Raw genomic sequence first — 16,029 nt, forward strand, 5'->3', positions numbered from 1 at the left:
AAAATAATAATTTCTATATCAAAACTGTATTCACCTGCAGTATTTTAAGTGAGTGCAATTAAGCGTAAAAAATTGTCACATGACTCGTACTGCTGTCTATTCATGAGGGAAGAAATGAATAGTATAAATAAATACAGAAATAAAAAAGATATAGAAATAAAATGTCAAATGTCTTGTGATGAGAGAGGCTTTATCGGTATTTCTACTTTTATTTATTGATTCGTACTGTTCGTACAGTCATTTTCTATATGAAGCCGGGCTCGTGTATGTTTTCCATAACATAATCCAGTTGTAACTTGTGAAAACATAAAGTTTGCGGGTCTTCAAATGGAGGACGAATCAGCAGAGTTTGGGGAAACACAAATGTCCTTTTCTATACACAACCCCTTTTCCCCCCTGTTTTTAAACAAGTTGTCAAAAAATATCTCAAATGTTCACAACTGAAAAATTACTATATTTATACACTCTCTTGTGTACAACAGGCACTGAGCTTCCAGATGTTCCACTTGTGCTCAATTTTGTGTTTCCTGTGTGTGTGTGTGTGTGTGTGTGTGTGTGTTTGTTGTTGCCAACGGCTCAGTCTTTTTGTTATTGTGTTGATGTCATCATGATTAATGATATGCCTTATTGTTTGTTAAATATATGAATTTGGATTAAAAAAGGAAGAACACCGCAGGGCAACAGCTTTCATGAGGAGGTTTTACTCTAATTATGAGCAATTATACTTTGGATTACATTAATATTTCATAGCCTGCAGTGACATTATCCATGCAGAACATTGTAGCACTGTTACTTAATACTTAGAAAGCCCAGTATTACAAATGACTAAAATACCCATTTGCTTTAAGGATCATGACAAACTACATATATCACAATCTAGATACTAGTCCTTTGAATCCGATAAGCACAATAAAAAGAAACATACAGTATATAAATAAATGTGTGTTACAACATATACACTGAGATCTATGCCCTGTGTACAGAATCAACCTGGGTAATGGCTCTGACTGTTGAGGGGTGAGATATAAGAGGTGGAGCACACAAATTCCTTTTATCACACTGGTGACACACACACACACACACACACACACACACACACACACACACACACACACACACACACACACACACACACACACACACACACACACACACACACACAGTTGGGTGGATGCAGGCCTGGGGGAGGATGGAAGGACTCCACCCTCCCTCCTGTTTACATGGACACATGTGCTACTCCACTGACAGCCCCCTCGCCCGTCCCGATAATCACAAGCCCTCCCACATCAGAGACATGTTCTCCTCCCCGCGCGGCCGCAGCCAGTGTGTGAGTGTGATGGGGTCCCTGCTCCTCCACCCGGGCTCCCTCCTCCCGCCTCCTCGCTGTTTCCCAACCCACAGGGCGCCACCAGGGAGTGGCCACTGGCCACGGAGGCAAGACTTGAACACCCCGCACGCCTTCCTCCTTGCTCAGCCCCGCGAGCCGAGCAGGGATCGAGCCCGCGGATCGTGTCCCCGCCGGAGGTTGAGACAGCACCACAGATGGATCGAGAGCGACGATCCCTGTGAGAGTGGAGACATGGACACATGGCGTCTTAAAGGCGGAAAACAGATAACCCAACGTCAATCATACTCAGAACGACAACCTAGCCTGCTCAGTCCCGCCCCACTCTCCGCCTTTGGCCCAATCACATTGGCTGGTAGATAGTCGTCGGCAGAAACAGCCTTTTCTATTGGAGGAGAGCACCAATCCTTCACAAGTAGCTCCCAGAGGGATGCGTTCGTTTTAGTGACGGGGACAGTGCGGTGTCACAGGCATCAGGCGCCAAAAGTTGTTTATGACGAGTTCAAATAACACACACTGTGTCATCTTTGTACAGGCTTGTAAAAATGAATGTAATATGATTACAAATTAATAAACAAATTTGCTCAAGTGTCATCGTCAACATGAGAAAAAAACAATCCACTACTTTGACTATTAAATACTTTTATTTCTAAGGATTGTTTTTGACTGTTGGACAAAACAGGACATTTGAGGAAATCTTTATAATCAGTTAATTCTAATAATTTAAGTTCCCGCTATGATTCATTTACAATCTACTCTGATTAGATTGTTTATCAAATTTCAAAGAACAAAGAATAATTACAGGAGTTTAGAGTCTGACACGTCATTTCGGCCAGTTCCTTGTATTAACGTCGTGTGAATTGTAAAGAAATGTTTAAAAACAAAACAAATTAATTTCCTTTTATTCTCTTTAGTGTGAATGTAAAGCAAGCTCTTTAATATTTAACTTATGACCTAATTCACTGCATCCTTACATAATTACAATAATACACTTAATCTGCTGGTGAGGAATATTAGATGCTGTGGAAACTTAGTGGATGATTGATTTTTCATTTGTAAATCTTATACTATCAACCTTCTCAGTGTCATTTGAATGAAATACCCAGGTTCGTGCGGTGCGGAGTTGGCGGGCCGCGCGGGTGCATAAATCGCACGCCCCGTGTTTGTCTCCTTCATAGCGGGCGGTCAGTCAAGTTAGTGTGAAGTTGCGAAAAGTTGTCAACCCGAGAAAAGCGCAGAGAAACTCCTCCCGTCTTCAAATTATGAGCAGTAAGTGAACTTTTCAAAGTCGGCGGCGCGTCGCGAACCCAACGGTAACTTCACGCTTCGAGGACAAATCAAAGTTCAGCGCGTTAACTTTCTCCCACTGTCGCAATTACGACGTTTTCACGTTTTCTAGCTAGCGTCCGAAGCAGTTTGAAAGTACCAGCTACTTATCTGCTAATTGTCGGTACTTAGCCAACTACATGTAGTGAAGCAGGCTAACGTCAACCTAACTTCTGCTGGGCGGTGACACGGCCTGTTTACACCGCAGTTTAACTTCGTCTAATTCCCCCCAGCTAGCCGAGGAGATGCATTTAATGGCGCAGGTGAAACTCTTTAGCTAGTACTTAGCACTTTTCTCCAGTGCTACTTGTTGTGGTGACTTCACGCTAGCTTAGCTAACAGGCTAGCTAGCCCTTCCGAGCACTTGTGGCATGGATTGCCTTGCGAGATTTCTGTGCGTTAACTACACGGAAGTTCGGTTAATTCACCGAGGCCGATGCTGGTGCTGTGTGTGTGGGGGGGGTTTCCCCTCCTGGATGCAACATTAACTCGGTGTCACGGTCTGTTAGTTCAGATCCACTTCGCTGAGGACTGATCTCACAAACTCTTCTTCCGCAGATCAGCAGCAGGGTGAAATGGCCGCTGTGGGGAGCGGTGGAGGCTTCAGTCAAAAGCGAAACACAAACTCTCAAGTAGGTCCACTTCTCTCGTCTGTTGTGTGTTTTTGTATGTTTTTATTGCCAAATCAGATGATCCGTGTTGTGATCCTCCCCGGTCATACTCCCTCTCAACCCGCTACCTATCGCTGCTCGTTGGGCTCTTAAGTCATCTGGGATCGGGTTGTTGATTTTTCTCGCCGGAGCACATGTCACCGGGGTGGGGAATGGGCAGGTAAATTTCGCCCACACGGGGTGTTCCCGTCAAACCCCGGCACGGAGTGTGCGGCTCGCTCGGCCCATTTGGCTGGCTTTGGAGGGGGTGGCTAGCGGACTGTGTCAGTTTATAGGGCAAGAATAAAGTGTGGGAGGGAGATGGGTGGGTTTGGGGGGAGGGGAAGCCGAGCCCGCCGCTGCTCCGGGGAAAGATGCGGTCCCTCCCTCCCGCACTCTCCCACCCTGCCGCCCCCTGGGCTCCACACTCCAGTCCCGCTCACTTTGGATGAATGGCCTGATGGAAATAGTGGCTTTATTTGTTATTGATAACATTATTACTAATAGGAAGCCAGGAGCTTTGCATTATAACACTCAACATGTCACATGGCTTGCATTTTACAAATTTATGGAGTGTGTCATTATCTAATTTATTCAGAACCATCAACTCAAAACAACTAAATTCCCAAAACCCTTTTAATGTCTTTTCCTGGTTTTATCAGGCACAGTTTCATTCATGTCTACGTTACTGTGACTGTCCTTGCTTTTTTATTTTTTTCATAAATTGTCTTATCTGTCCTTATTTAGCCCAGTTATATTTTATTGAGTAGTTTATGTCTCTTGTGTTTCATAGATGATAATTAACATGTCTAAATGAGTATATTTTATATTCTTTAGTATACAGATTTGAACCACTATGGTAAGTGTAAACCAGAATATGAATATTTGACAGCCATTTATACATATGGTTCCTACTACAGTATTTGGACTTTGTCCAGAGTTGAACTAGGAAGTACACAGGAGTCAGGGCCTGGGTCAGACACATTCACAACAACAGGGAAAATATCTGGATCATTCAGGTTAGGGTTGATGTCTGGATCAGAGAACATGGCATATAAATCCCTGCTGCTGAAAACACATGGTTTATTAACCGGTATCTGACCTAATCACCTCCAGTAAAGTTTTTTTTTTTTTATTATTATCTTTTCCTTTCATTTATTGTCTAGGACTCACAGCAGCCGTCTCCGCTGGCCTTGTTGGCAGCCACATGCAGTCGAATTGACACCCCAGGAGAGAACGATTCGCCCAACGACCACCAACAACAAAACCAGCAGCAACAGCTGGACCTCAACCAGGGTGTTTTCACCTCCAGTGCCAACGGCTGGCAGGTTGTCCCTCTCAGTGTGCAAACATCCTCAGGCACCAACACGGTCACCGACACTCAAGTAGTGATGACAGATTGCAAGAGCAGACAGGTGCTGTCACAATCAGTGGCTGCTGTATGCACTCAGGGACAACAGCAGCAGCAGCCACAGCAATATGTACTTGCTCAGGCTCCATCAATGCAGGGTCAGCAGTTGCTCACCACCTTATCTGGTGTGATGCCCAACATCCAGTACCAAGTTATTCCCCAGTTTCAGACTGCAGATGGCCAGGCCCTGCAGTTTGCACATGCTCAGCAGGACTCGGGATTATCTGCAGGTGGACATGGGCAACAGTTTCAGATAGTGTCCTCTCCCAATGGCCAGCAGATCATAACCACATCCAACAGAGTTGGAGCAGGAGGAAACATCATAACAATGCCCGGTCTCCTACAGGGAGCCATCCCCATACAAAATATTAGCTTAGGTAATGGCGTGTTGCAAAACCAGCCCCAGTTTCTGGCAAATATGCCTGTGTCACTGAATGGAAACATCACTTTGTTGCCTGTCAGCACTGGAGCAAGTGCAGGGGGGGATGCTAATGGTGGAGGGGATACAGGGGGAGGCCAGCTTGTACAACAGCAGTCACAACAGCCCGTGTCTACCAACAGTGGTGTAAGTTACATGACAAGTGCGTCTACTGTCACCGCACAGACCTCGTCTTATGGAATGACTCAAACACACAACAGCAATGGAGTCGTGACGGGGACGTACCAGCATAACACAGCATCTCTGGGTGTCCCGATACAACCAGACAACAGAGATGGGCAGCAGCCACAGCAGATCCTTCTCCAGCCTCAGCATGTTCTCCAAGGTGGAACTCAACTCCAGACCATCCAGGCTGGTGCTCTCACAACAGCAGGTGGTCAGGTATTTGCTGCTCCGACGCTCAGCCAGGAAGGGCTTCAAAACCTTCAAATTATGCCAAACACAGGCCCCATCCTCCTGCGCACCGTGGGCCCAAACGGCCAGGTGAGCTGGCAGACCATTCAGATCCAGAGTCCAGCCGGAGCACAGATCACACTGGCCCCAATGCAGTCGCTCCCTCAGCTCGGTCACACTCAGGGAGCTGGTGGCGCTGGAGGGGTGTCCGTCAACACAGTGCAGATCCCAGGCATCCAGACCATAAATCTAAACACACTCGGAGGCTCTGGGCTGCAGATGCACCAGTTGCAGGGTGTTCCCATCACCATCGCCAGCTCAGCAGGTCAGTCAACCAGGAATAATCCACATTTGATGTAAAAATTATAAATGATGTTAAACATTTAAAAAATCTTTGCGTAATTTTTGGGGATGGAAATAACAGAGGCTTAGATCTTCAGTCGTTTTCAGTTTTTCTTATTTAAGACGAGAGGGTTTGGTTCATCTATTGAAGTACACAGTATGTACAGCAGTAGACCAATGTGTCAATTGGGCTGAGTTAAATATATTAAGTAGTCTTCCCTCAAGGTGTTTTTCCCCAAGGACTTTTTGCTCTGAAATCCAAGCTATCTTGAATCTCTGGTTTGGATCTCTTAGCTCTTTGTGTGAACTATTTGTGTTCAGATACTGGTTCAACCAGCTCAGCTGGTCTGGACTTTCCCTAAGCTGTTCATTGTACTGCATGTGTCTGTGTGCATGTTTGAATGTTGTTGTTTTTTTAAAGTAAAGCCAACACTTCTTCCTTGTCTTTTAGGAACCTTTATCAGGTCCAAACCCTTCTTTATTTCATTCATTGGCAGTTCCTCCCATCAGCCCTTAGGGCTCAGGCTTTCTTAAATTTGACTGTATATTCATGTATTACTAAACTCAAAGTGTACATCTTACCAGTTTCTATGCAGGTAGTCAATTTTTTTATTTATCTTCTTATACTTTCTTACACCTTGGAGTATTGTTCAGTTTACACTTGAGCAATGTTGAACAAATGTATTAATACCCTGTAATGAGTAATTGTCTGAAAGTGAGCCAACTTCCTCACTGTTGTTACTGGTAATGACTTAGTGACTAAGATCCTTAAGTTGCGAACATCAGGCAAAGTACAGTTGAGGCTAAGGAACGTGTAGTTATGCTGCTAACAAAAGGTCACGAATTAAAGGCCTAGCATTTGAGTGTTTTCACATGTTAATAGGTTCTTAAATACAAGCAGGCTGTGGTCTGGATCTTCCTTGTGTAACCCTAGATGAACGTGTTTTGAACATTTTAAATAAAACGTGTATAAACCTTAAATATTGTTGGACCATTCTGATAATTATCTTGCACTTTGATATTCCCATCACTGTAGGAGATCAGGCGTTGCAGGCGGGCGGAGACAGTTTGGATGATAGCACAGCGATGGATGATGAGGATATAAGCCCTCAACCTCAAGGACGACGTAACAGAAGGGAAGCCTGTACCTGCCCCTTCTGCAAGGACGGGGAAGGAAGGTATGTCACAGAACCATATTATCAATGCGTGTTATCTATAGTTATTTGATTTAGTTGATATTATTTACTAGAAAAATGCAGCATTTTGATTTCACCTGATTTGATTGCACATGGCTTCATCACAGAGAAAGATCACAGTCTCTAACTTTGATGTATGATTCTGACACCAAGCAGGGACCCAACTAAAAAGAAACAGCACATTTGTCACATCGGTGGCTGCGGGAAGATCTACGGCAAGACGTCCCACCTGAGGGCCCACCTCCGCTGGCACACAGGAGAACGACCATTCGTCTGCGGCTGGTCTTTCTGCGGCAAACGATTCACACGTTCAGATGAGCTTCAGCGTCACAAGAGAACACACACAGGTACGAGGAGGACTTTATTTATGTTGTATGTATGACCTTTACAACTGTCATTGCTTACCGGGAAAGTTGTATAGAGTAGAGCTATTATTATTGTAAGTATCACCTATAAGTAGGGTTGGGTATTGTTGGGTCATCTGATACCGGTGCTAAATTGATTACCCCCACCTCACCCTCTCCTTCCAAACATGAGAGAGAACCTATGGTAGCCTTCAGTTGGCATTAAATCTCAAAAGGTGTTTAGTTTGTGCAGTTGGGACTAATGTTGAAAAACGGGGCAGCCTCCCAAAGTAAACAAAGTATTTAAATATAAATGGCCTGTTCTAGGGTAAAGACAACAACAATTCATTCAATTTAGAGGATCACACACTAGTGGAAACATCACCAGGATTATTTCATGTTCAATTTCTGCCAAAAGATCCCTTTCACCTAAATCTTACACACTGAACCTTTTTAAAAGGTTACAGGTTCATAAACAGTGACAGAACCAATATTTACAAAATAATGGTTGAAAAAAGAACAAGGTTTTTTGGTTCTGGCAAATTGTAGTTTTAAAACAATTTAAACTACAAAAATTTGAAATATACAAATATAAATAAGCTCTAAACGATAAAAAAATTCACATAACCCATCTACTATAATCGAACATTAAATAACAGTTTCAGTGCTTTATACAGCAAAATACTCTTGAGTTCCATACTGTTGTCTCCCCACTACCGGGGCCAGGGCACTACTGCCTGATGTGCTCGGAATGGGCTCATGCAAACTATCAAACATGGAGCATCCCTTCTGTTTTCACATGTATCCTGTGTGTCGCCAGGTGCTTCATTAAGTTTCTAGAGTTTGTCCCTTTTTACATGAAATAGTTTTCAAACATTTGCTGCCAGTCCCCGTGTCGGGATTCTTTCAAGTGAAATACAGCCACACTTTAGCAACCATTTAGCTTTAGGCCTTTTGCTGTTGTGTAGACTCAAGGTTGAGGTAACTAGTAGATAATTTTAGGGCTAACATTGTGTGCCATATAAAGTCTGTTGCTGCTAGAGTTAAATGTAATGTTATCTAGACATGTGCGCTGTTGCCTTTTAAGCTAAAATGTCAATACAGAACTTAGGCTCTGAGTTGAGGCACTGAAATCTGCATCTTTGAACCAGGGCAAGTTTTCAGTACCCAACCCTTCCTATGAATTTCTCAATCACACTAACATTTTCAAGTGCAGCGCAGTAAACTACTTCTTCATCAATGGAACATTTTAAATGGTTTAACACCAGGTCTGTCACAGTCTGAGCCAGCGCTAGCTGCTGTTATTTTTATCTGACTTTTGTTTCTCCCTCCTTTTCAGGTGAGAAAAAGTTTATTTGCCCAGAGTGTCCCAAACGCTTCATGCGCAGCGATCACCTCTCGAAGCACATCAAGACCCATTTGAACAAGAAAGCAGTCGTCGCCACCACCAGCAACTCCTCGCTGTCAGCAGACGCCGGCTCCCCCGCGGCGGGAACAGAAGCCGGCTCCGGAGCAGTGTCGGCAAACGACCAGCACACCATTGTCACCATGGAAACCTTATCTGCAGAGAGCATAGCTCGATTGGCCAGCAGCGGAATCAACATGATGCAGGTGGACCTCCACCAGATCAATGGCAACAGCTTCTAATGGCGGTGGAGGAGCAGGACGATGGCCTCGAAGATTATGATGCTAGCAGACACTTGGGGTTGAAAAGGGCACATCTGACTGTTCATGCAAATCCTTTCAAAGGCTTCTGATGCAACACAACAGACACTATTTAAAAACTGGGGCAGGAACGTGTTTCCATCATGTGGTTAGAAACCAGTCGCATTTAAGGGTGAGAGGTCGATGAGATGAATTGAAATGGTGCAAAGAGCCAATCCAACTCGATCGTGGGATTGGAACAGAACAACACAGACCAGCACATTTGATGTTGAATTGGTAGCAAGTAGTATTCTCTCTCTCTACAAGCTTCTGCAGGAGAGATTACACTACTGAGCCACATTCTCACACTTGTGTCCTGGGCTGTGAGATTCACCACAGGTCTGCACTCTCAAACTGCAGATCGGCCCTCATCAGCCCATAACGCTTAATGCTTCCCTTCCCCTTAAAACAGAGATTTTAATAATCTGGAGCAGGGAATATTTGCTTGTCAGATTTCATTTTTTTTGGGAGAGCTGGATGTGTTTGCAAACCAGCCACCCCAGTACCATAGGAATAATACGCCCAGTGTTTTAGGGTGGATGTTGAGTAGAAGGTGGGAACACTTGGTCACGACCAGGTCAGAGCCAGAAGCACGTGGATGTGTCAGTGCACAGAAATCCTGAGTAACTCTTAAACCTCTTGTGTAGGTACACAAATTTAAGCCATCATGCCCTGATATGTTTATCATGGCAAAAACATTTGGATTTTTTTTTTTATGTGTACATATATATAAATATATAATTTTTCTTTTGTTTTTGGTAATGTAAAGGCTGCAAAACTCAATAGCATAGGTTGGATCATCTTACATGATTGCAAGAGAATGCCTTTCAGTTGTATGAACCTCATGCACAATCAATCTTAATCTTATGTTATTACTTTTATATATATATATATTTGTGTAGATGAAATGTGTTAACTTGAGAGCCTTTCTGTCATAGAATGATGATGTTCTATACAGTCCAGATCTTCCCAGTACTTCTCTTTTTTTCTGTGGTCTACTCATCCTCCGCGACATGTCAGTGTCTGTTTTCTGTTTCTGTGAATAACCATTTCTTGTTTAGGGATTTCTGGTCATAGTTAAGTATTTTGTAGTCATGTCCAGACAGCATAAACATTGTTAAGCTCAAAACCAAAGGTTCATACGCGTTTTATAAAAATGAAAAACTAGGAAATCTTTCTTTGGTCCGCAAACACTCTAATAATTTTTACTTGTGGTATGCATGTTGAAGTTGTGGAACTGGAAAAGGTCCAGCTTGAGGCAAATCTCGGACACACATCCCTTTTGTTGTTGTTCAAATAAATAAGTTGCAAAATATATTAAGGTGACCAATTGGTTGCATCATCTTTTCCATTTCTTGCTTCAAGATTCTGCTTGATTTGACTTAAAAAATTTGTAACTTTTATAGACTGTTTAAAACTATCCCTTGAAATCGACTCTGTTCATCAAACAAGTGCTCTTAATTCTTTTGTTGCCCCCGTTTTAAATAAGGGATTTTATATTGTGTGTGTATACAACTACTGCAAATGCCTGCTGGATTAAAAATATGAATTTATTTTGATTCATTGCTATGTCATTTGTCAGATTGAGACCAGTTGGCAATCAGTTTACTAAAATATACTTTATTTGTTTAAAACCACATGTTGTCTTTGTTTCGCTAGAGCTTAGACTAAGAACTTAAAATGGAGATAAAAACAATTTGAACAGTTGAACCATGTTGGGTAGAAATCACGTCTCCACGTCGTCATCCTCACGCTTCAGTTTGCTGCGTAGGCTGTAAGGAGAGAGGGATCACAGATGTTTAGGTTTTAAAACTTAAGCAGTGTTAAAACCACGCATCTGATACAGCTCATTATAAAGTCCAATCCCAGGAGTGATTGAGAGTATGACAACATACTTTCTGCAAGGACACAGTGGTCTTACTTTGTAACACCTGGACATATTAGAGATTTTAAATGGCAGGGATTCAGAGTCCACGTTCCTGTTGCAATCTGAACACCTCACATGATCGATTCAAGTTTCACAGGACTCTACCTGCTGAGGTAGGAGTGGACGTCAGAGAAGCCGTGATATTGAGCGAGTGGGAACAGGATGCCCGTCGGGCAGCGGCCGTCACGCTGACGGCAGAAGCTGCAGTTACAAATACCTCGACAGGGGGGGCACTTCCACTCCTGAAAGGAAAGGACCAAATGGTTAAATTTGGTGTTTCTGTAGAGTTCACCAAATTAATACAGATAAAAGGTAATTCTATACGTTTTTCACATTGGTTAGTGAATAACAGAAAAACAATTCGAGTATAAAATATATGTACATGGAAAAGTAACATTTTTAAACACGTCTTAGTACTTCCCATCTGTATGACAGACCTGGACCCATGTGTAGATTACTGAGTCTGTACGGAGTGAATTTGTTGTTTTAAAGTGATCGAGCGCATTTAAAAAGAAATCAAACACAAAACTACCTCAAAATGACCCACAAGGAGTTGCACAGTGACCATTAAAGTCAACTGTCAGTTTGGGTGTATCTCCCAGTTCTGTGCACCGACAGTAGGTGGCGCTAATGCACCCTGAAGAAGAAGAAGGGTTTCCTATGTATGATTGGTCAAGGGGACTTGTACTTATACATCTGCTCAGGGGCTGCTTGTATCATAATCCAGTTATTCACTTAAATGAGAGGCAGAGAAATGTTGGATGATTTACCAATTAAATATCAGAAATAGTATTTCTTAATTTAAAAGGTTTGTGAGCATCCTGGCTTCTGTCTTAACTTATCTCATCTTACTGCCAACAGATAAGAAAAGATATTCACAACATCTGTTGATAAAATCTACATTTTTAATACATTCTAAGGCCTTTTTTTTAAGAAAATTGAATTTGATCCCATAAGACCAAAGTCTCAAACTGCATGAATAGAGTAGGGGTCCTGAGGACATCATTACGTGTTTTTATCTGACCTTTAAATAAAAATCATCTGTACCCTGATCCCCTAAAATCTCTCCACATCACTTTGTTAAGAAACTGTGAAAATCTTCACACGTATTAAGTGTAAATACAAAAACAACGAGTAGATCTGCACGTGTGTAGCGTGTGTGTGTGTGTGTATGTGTGTGTGTGTGTGTGCTGGTGTACGAGCAGCCTGACCGGATCCAGCAGCGCCTTCCTGACGTCCTCTCCGTATCTGTTCCTCAGGCACGGCCCGCAGAACTGACCGTGGATCCCCCGGCAGCCTTCATCACGACAACACGTCTTGGTGTCGGTGGTTTTCTGACGGCACTGATGACACGTGGAGCCCTGACAACACAACGAGAGACGTCAACAACAGAGGTGGTGGACGGGTGCTGCTACAGATCTGCAGATCACCACAACACATCACACTGCAGCTGGAGTGGGGCTACGAACTCACTGAGACGCTGTTGTAGACTTTCACGGTCATGTTGTCTGCGACCAGCAGGAGCTCGTCCTCTGTGATGTCCTCCACAGGACGGATGAGATGAGGTTTGGACTGGCTGGGCCGCGGGGTGCCACGCCGCTGAGGGGCTCGGCGAACCTGGAACCAATAAGTATGTTTTTCTTGTTAGTTTAACTCAAAGTTTTACACAGAAACTGACAATACAATCAACTTATTGATACAAACATGAAAGATGTTAATGTCATGACTCATTCACTCATGGTTTTTGTGATTCGTAGTTCACAGTTTTCAGAGATCAGATTTCAAAGCTCGATGAAAAATAAAAAAAAGTGTAATTTTTATTGTTGCATCTTTAATAAACCTGTCTACCTTTTGGACACAGAGCGCTGTAGGGGTTCCATATCCACCAAACTAAATGTGTATCAGGTCCTTGATAAATGACAGAACCCACCTCCAGCAGCTCCTCCTCCAAGCTGAGCTCAAGTTCTTCCTCCTTAGGGGCTGAAGATTCCTCCTTCACCCCCATGGAGCGGGTCCGTCTGCGGGTCGCCCGGTCCGGGTTCCTCCTGGACTCCGGTCCAGCTGCAGCAGAGCGTGGTGGGCGCTGCGGGGGAAGTCCCATAAGAATCACTACGTGTACATCGACGAGGAAGAGAAGGAAAAGGATTTGACCTGATTCCACTCACAGAGCTCCTCTCCTTCGTCTTCTGCTTGCTGACTTGTTTTGGCAGAAACCCTCCGACCCCTGGCATTTTGTGCAGGTCCGCCATCAGCTGAGCCAGCTGTCAGAAAACATCAACAGCATTAAAGACACAAACCACACGAGTCACTGGAGAAGAACTAACTTCACAGAACTTGAAACGGAAAATATTCTCGCACTACAGCGATATTACAATTTCCTGAAGTCTTCAATGCCCTGATTTGAGCTCTTAGCGCTCCACAGCAGTCTTTACAGATTCATTTTATGTCAAACGGTTAAAATGCAAGTGAAGTTATGAACCACCGGAGATATAAACAACCCATCATCTTGTTTCCATTATGTCAAGTCAAATCTTAAGTCACTAAAGGGACGGAAGCAAAACTTTCTCAAGCAAAGGAGCCGAGTGTGTAATAGTTGTCTCTGTGTAGTGAAATGTAATGAATGTACAATGAGTACTGTGTGTAGTTCGGTGTTTCTGGTTCACCATGGCTTTGTTGGCCTTGATGTTCTGCTCTCTCTTCGCCAGGAAAACATCCAACACTTCTTCTCCTGAATCACAGTCAGCCTCCTCGCTCTTCGGCCGAGCCACTGCCGTCTCCTCGTCTTCGAATTTAACTCGTCTCTTCTTCCACGCCGGACCGGTTCTTCCTGACCGTTTCTTCTTCCCCCTCTTTTCTTCCTCCTCTTCTGCCTCCTCCTCATTATCATCATCATCATCATCACTGGCCTTCTGGGTGGAGGGAGAGGAGCGGAGGGCCACCCTCAGCCTGAAGGCAGGTGGTTTGGATGTGGCCTCCTGCTTCTCGGGTGAAAGGTCAAGCTGAGCTTCATCTTCAATACTTAGATTCTGGAGGATAAAAATAGTGGTTGTTACTTTAGCTTGGGCCATAAAACAATAGTAGTTATTACTGCAAAACAACAAAGTTTCAGTTTATATCAAAGTATTCATTGTGAGGAGGTATAACAAATAATGGATCTAACTCAGATTTCTAAATTGTTCGGCTGCTGTCATTTTCTGCTCATGAGAAGAGTTTGAAAGCTGAAACTTTCACTCAGGAGATTTAAATAAAAAGAAATATTAATGTGACATTTATCAATATTGACTGATTGAATTTTACCCTGGGAAATCAGAGAAAATGTCCCTAAAAGAAGATTTCCATGTCACAACGTTAAAAAGAAAGATTCCAAAATCAAACATTCTTGAATCCACACCAACATGTAGTGGGTTCTTCTCTGACCCGTAAAATGAATCCTTCATTTTTTTGCAGTCTTGCTTACAAACAAACAAACAAAGGAACCTTTGACAGGATGGAAAACAAACTCCCTCAGTTGCATTCCAGTGACTGGACGAGGAAGCTGAACTCCAGTATTCTTCATTTTGGTCTTTTATCACAACACCACAACACTACACGTCCATTTAACATGAACACAAGCAGAGATGGGCAAAAATACATCAAAATGTATTTTGATACAAAATACAAAATACCCCTCAAATAAATGTATCAAAATAAAATACAAAATACTGGTGCCAGAAAATGTAACAAAATACCACACATGTATTTTGTAATTGAAATATAGGAAATACTTTTTCTGGATTTTCTGTTTTCTCAGAATTTGGTATAGCAGAGCATTCAGGTTTGGGCTGTATAATTTACACAAAGCTCTGGTGAACCCCACAAAAAGGAAGAACAGTCACTGAATGTCAGTGTAACTAAGCAGAGCTAATAAAAGACAACAACTTGATTGATTACGTATATATATATATATATATACAGTGGTGGCCAAAATTATTATAACACCATTAGGATCTGAGAAAATTGGTAAACTGATAAAAAACATAATAAACTGGACAGATCTATTGTACGTTCTTGAGACCCAACCATTGATATGGCATTATGACATTCACATTGAGAAGACAAAGCAAAACTTGTAATACAGTGCAAGATTAGATGGTCAGACGTCTCTTGATAAGGTTATCATGAACATACAAGCTCCTAATCTCCCTCTTCCTATAGCTAGCTACTCAACTCATAAATTAACTTGCTAAACACTAGCTATGCACTAGCATAGCCAGCATGCTAGCGTCATTAGCATGTTAGCATCTATCGCTAGTTTGATATTAAAACCATCACCATGTATATACAATAGGCTATATAATGTAGCCAGACCCTGACATAAGTTATACATCCAAGCTAGTTGACATCTGTCACACTCAGATAAAATATTTACCTTGACAGACAATCTGCTGCACTTGAAGATCTGAAGACTGAACTCGTGAACTGCTTTTTGATTAGTGGAGAAAGTATTTTGAATATTTAAAATACTAAATTACTCCACTCTAAAGTATTTTGTTACAAATTACATTTGATTTGTATCGGCACTATCAAATACAAATTACAAAATACTTAAAGTACTTGAAATACGTATTTCAAATACAAGTAATCGAAATACTGCCCATCTCTGAACACAAGTCTCATTGTTGTCTTCTCTGTGGACTCGAGGGCCTCGACTGACGCCAAACAACCAACGTACCTTGAGATCAGAGTCAGAGAAGCCATGAAATGTCCCCTCGCTGTCCGAGTCCTCCACGAAGACAGCAGGTAAGACTCCTGCCTGAGGACACATGTCAACAAGCTGGAGTTAGCTTCTCTCCACTGGGACGTTTGTAGCCTGATAAATAAAATACTTTACCATTTTGTTCCAGGCCGACGTGGACAGCAGATAACTTTGAATCTGGCCCCGCCCACACGCAGGTACCGGTCCAATTAATGTG

The 16,029-nt window shown here is 42.8% G+C and overlaps 3 protein-coding genes across 6 annotated transcripts in view; 2 read left to right on the forward strand and 1 right to left on the reverse strand.

Moving 5' to 3' along the window:
* Positions 1-16,029, forward strand: part of LOC128448678 (proline-rich protein 13) — a 102,138-nt gene that overhangs the window by 69,888 nt on the left and 16,221 nt on the right. The window lies entirely within an intron of this gene.
* Positions 2,514-10,703, forward strand: sp1 (sp1 transcription factor). Of its 4 annotated transcripts, none has more exons than XM_053431241.1 (6): positions 2,514-2,614; positions 3,230-3,303; positions 4,488-5,889; positions 6,943-7,084; positions 7,256-7,449; positions 8,786-10,703. In XM_053431241.1, the coding sequence occupies exons 1-6, from the start codon at positions 2,608-2,610 to the stop codon at positions 9,091-9,093; spliced, it is 2,127 nt and encodes a 708-aa protein (XP_053287216.1). In that variant the 5' UTR covers positions 2,514-2,607; the 3' UTR covers positions 9,094-10,703. The 4 variants fall into 4 exon arrangements, with proteins under 4 accessions (XP_053287216.1, XP_053287223.1, XP_053287231.1 ...); XM_053431248.1 differs by having other exon boundaries at positions 7,259-7,449; XM_053431256.1 differs by having other exon boundaries at positions 2,585-2,658.
* LOC128460457 (cell division cycle-associated protein 7) lies at positions 10,877-15,881 on the reverse strand. The gene is made up of 8 exons (XM_053445667.1): positions 15,789-15,881; positions 13,741-14,103; positions 13,243-13,338; positions 13,008-13,160; positions 12,551-12,694; positions 12,289-12,438; positions 11,183-11,319; positions 10,877-10,922 (listed from the first exon to the last, which is right to left on the reverse strand). The coding sequence occupies exons 1-8, from the start codon at positions 15,879-15,881 to the stop codon at positions 10,877-10,879; spliced, it is 1,182 nt and encodes a 393-aa protein (XP_053301642.1).

The sequence above is a fragment of the Pleuronectes platessa genome, chromosome 2, assembly GCF_947347685.1.
Source record: "Pleuronectes platessa chromosome 2, fPlePla1.1, whole genome shotgun sequence".
Taxonomy (NCBI): Eukaryota; Metazoa; Chordata; class Actinopteri; order Pleuronectiformes; family Pleuronectidae; genus Pleuronectes; species Pleuronectes platessa.

Excerpts from the sequence above, each read along its gene's own strand:
- LOC128460457 (XM_053445667.1), bottom strand. The coding sequence starts at position 15,881 with ATGTGTCCTCAGGCAGGAGTCTTACCTGCTGTCTTCGTGGAGGACTCG. Across the intron at positions 13,339-13,740 it reads TCAAGGCCAACAAAGCCATG|CTGGCTCAGCTGATGGCGGA; the intron begins GTGAACCAGAAA and ends GTTTTCTGACAG. Across the intron at positions 10,923-11,182 it reads GTCCACTCCTACCTCAGCAG|CCTACGCAGCAAACTGAAGC; the intron begins GTAGAGTCCTGT and ends CTCTCCTTACAG.
- sp1 (XM_053431241.1), top strand. Across the intron at positions 3,304-4,487 it reads AGCGAAACACAAACTCTCAA|GACTCACAGCAGCCGTCTCC; the intron begins GTAGGTCCACTT and ends TTTATTGTCTAG. Across the intron at positions 5,890-6,942 it reads CACCATCGCCAGCTCAGCAG|GAGATCAGGCGTTGCAGGCG; the intron begins GTCAGTCAACCA and ends CCATCACTGTAG.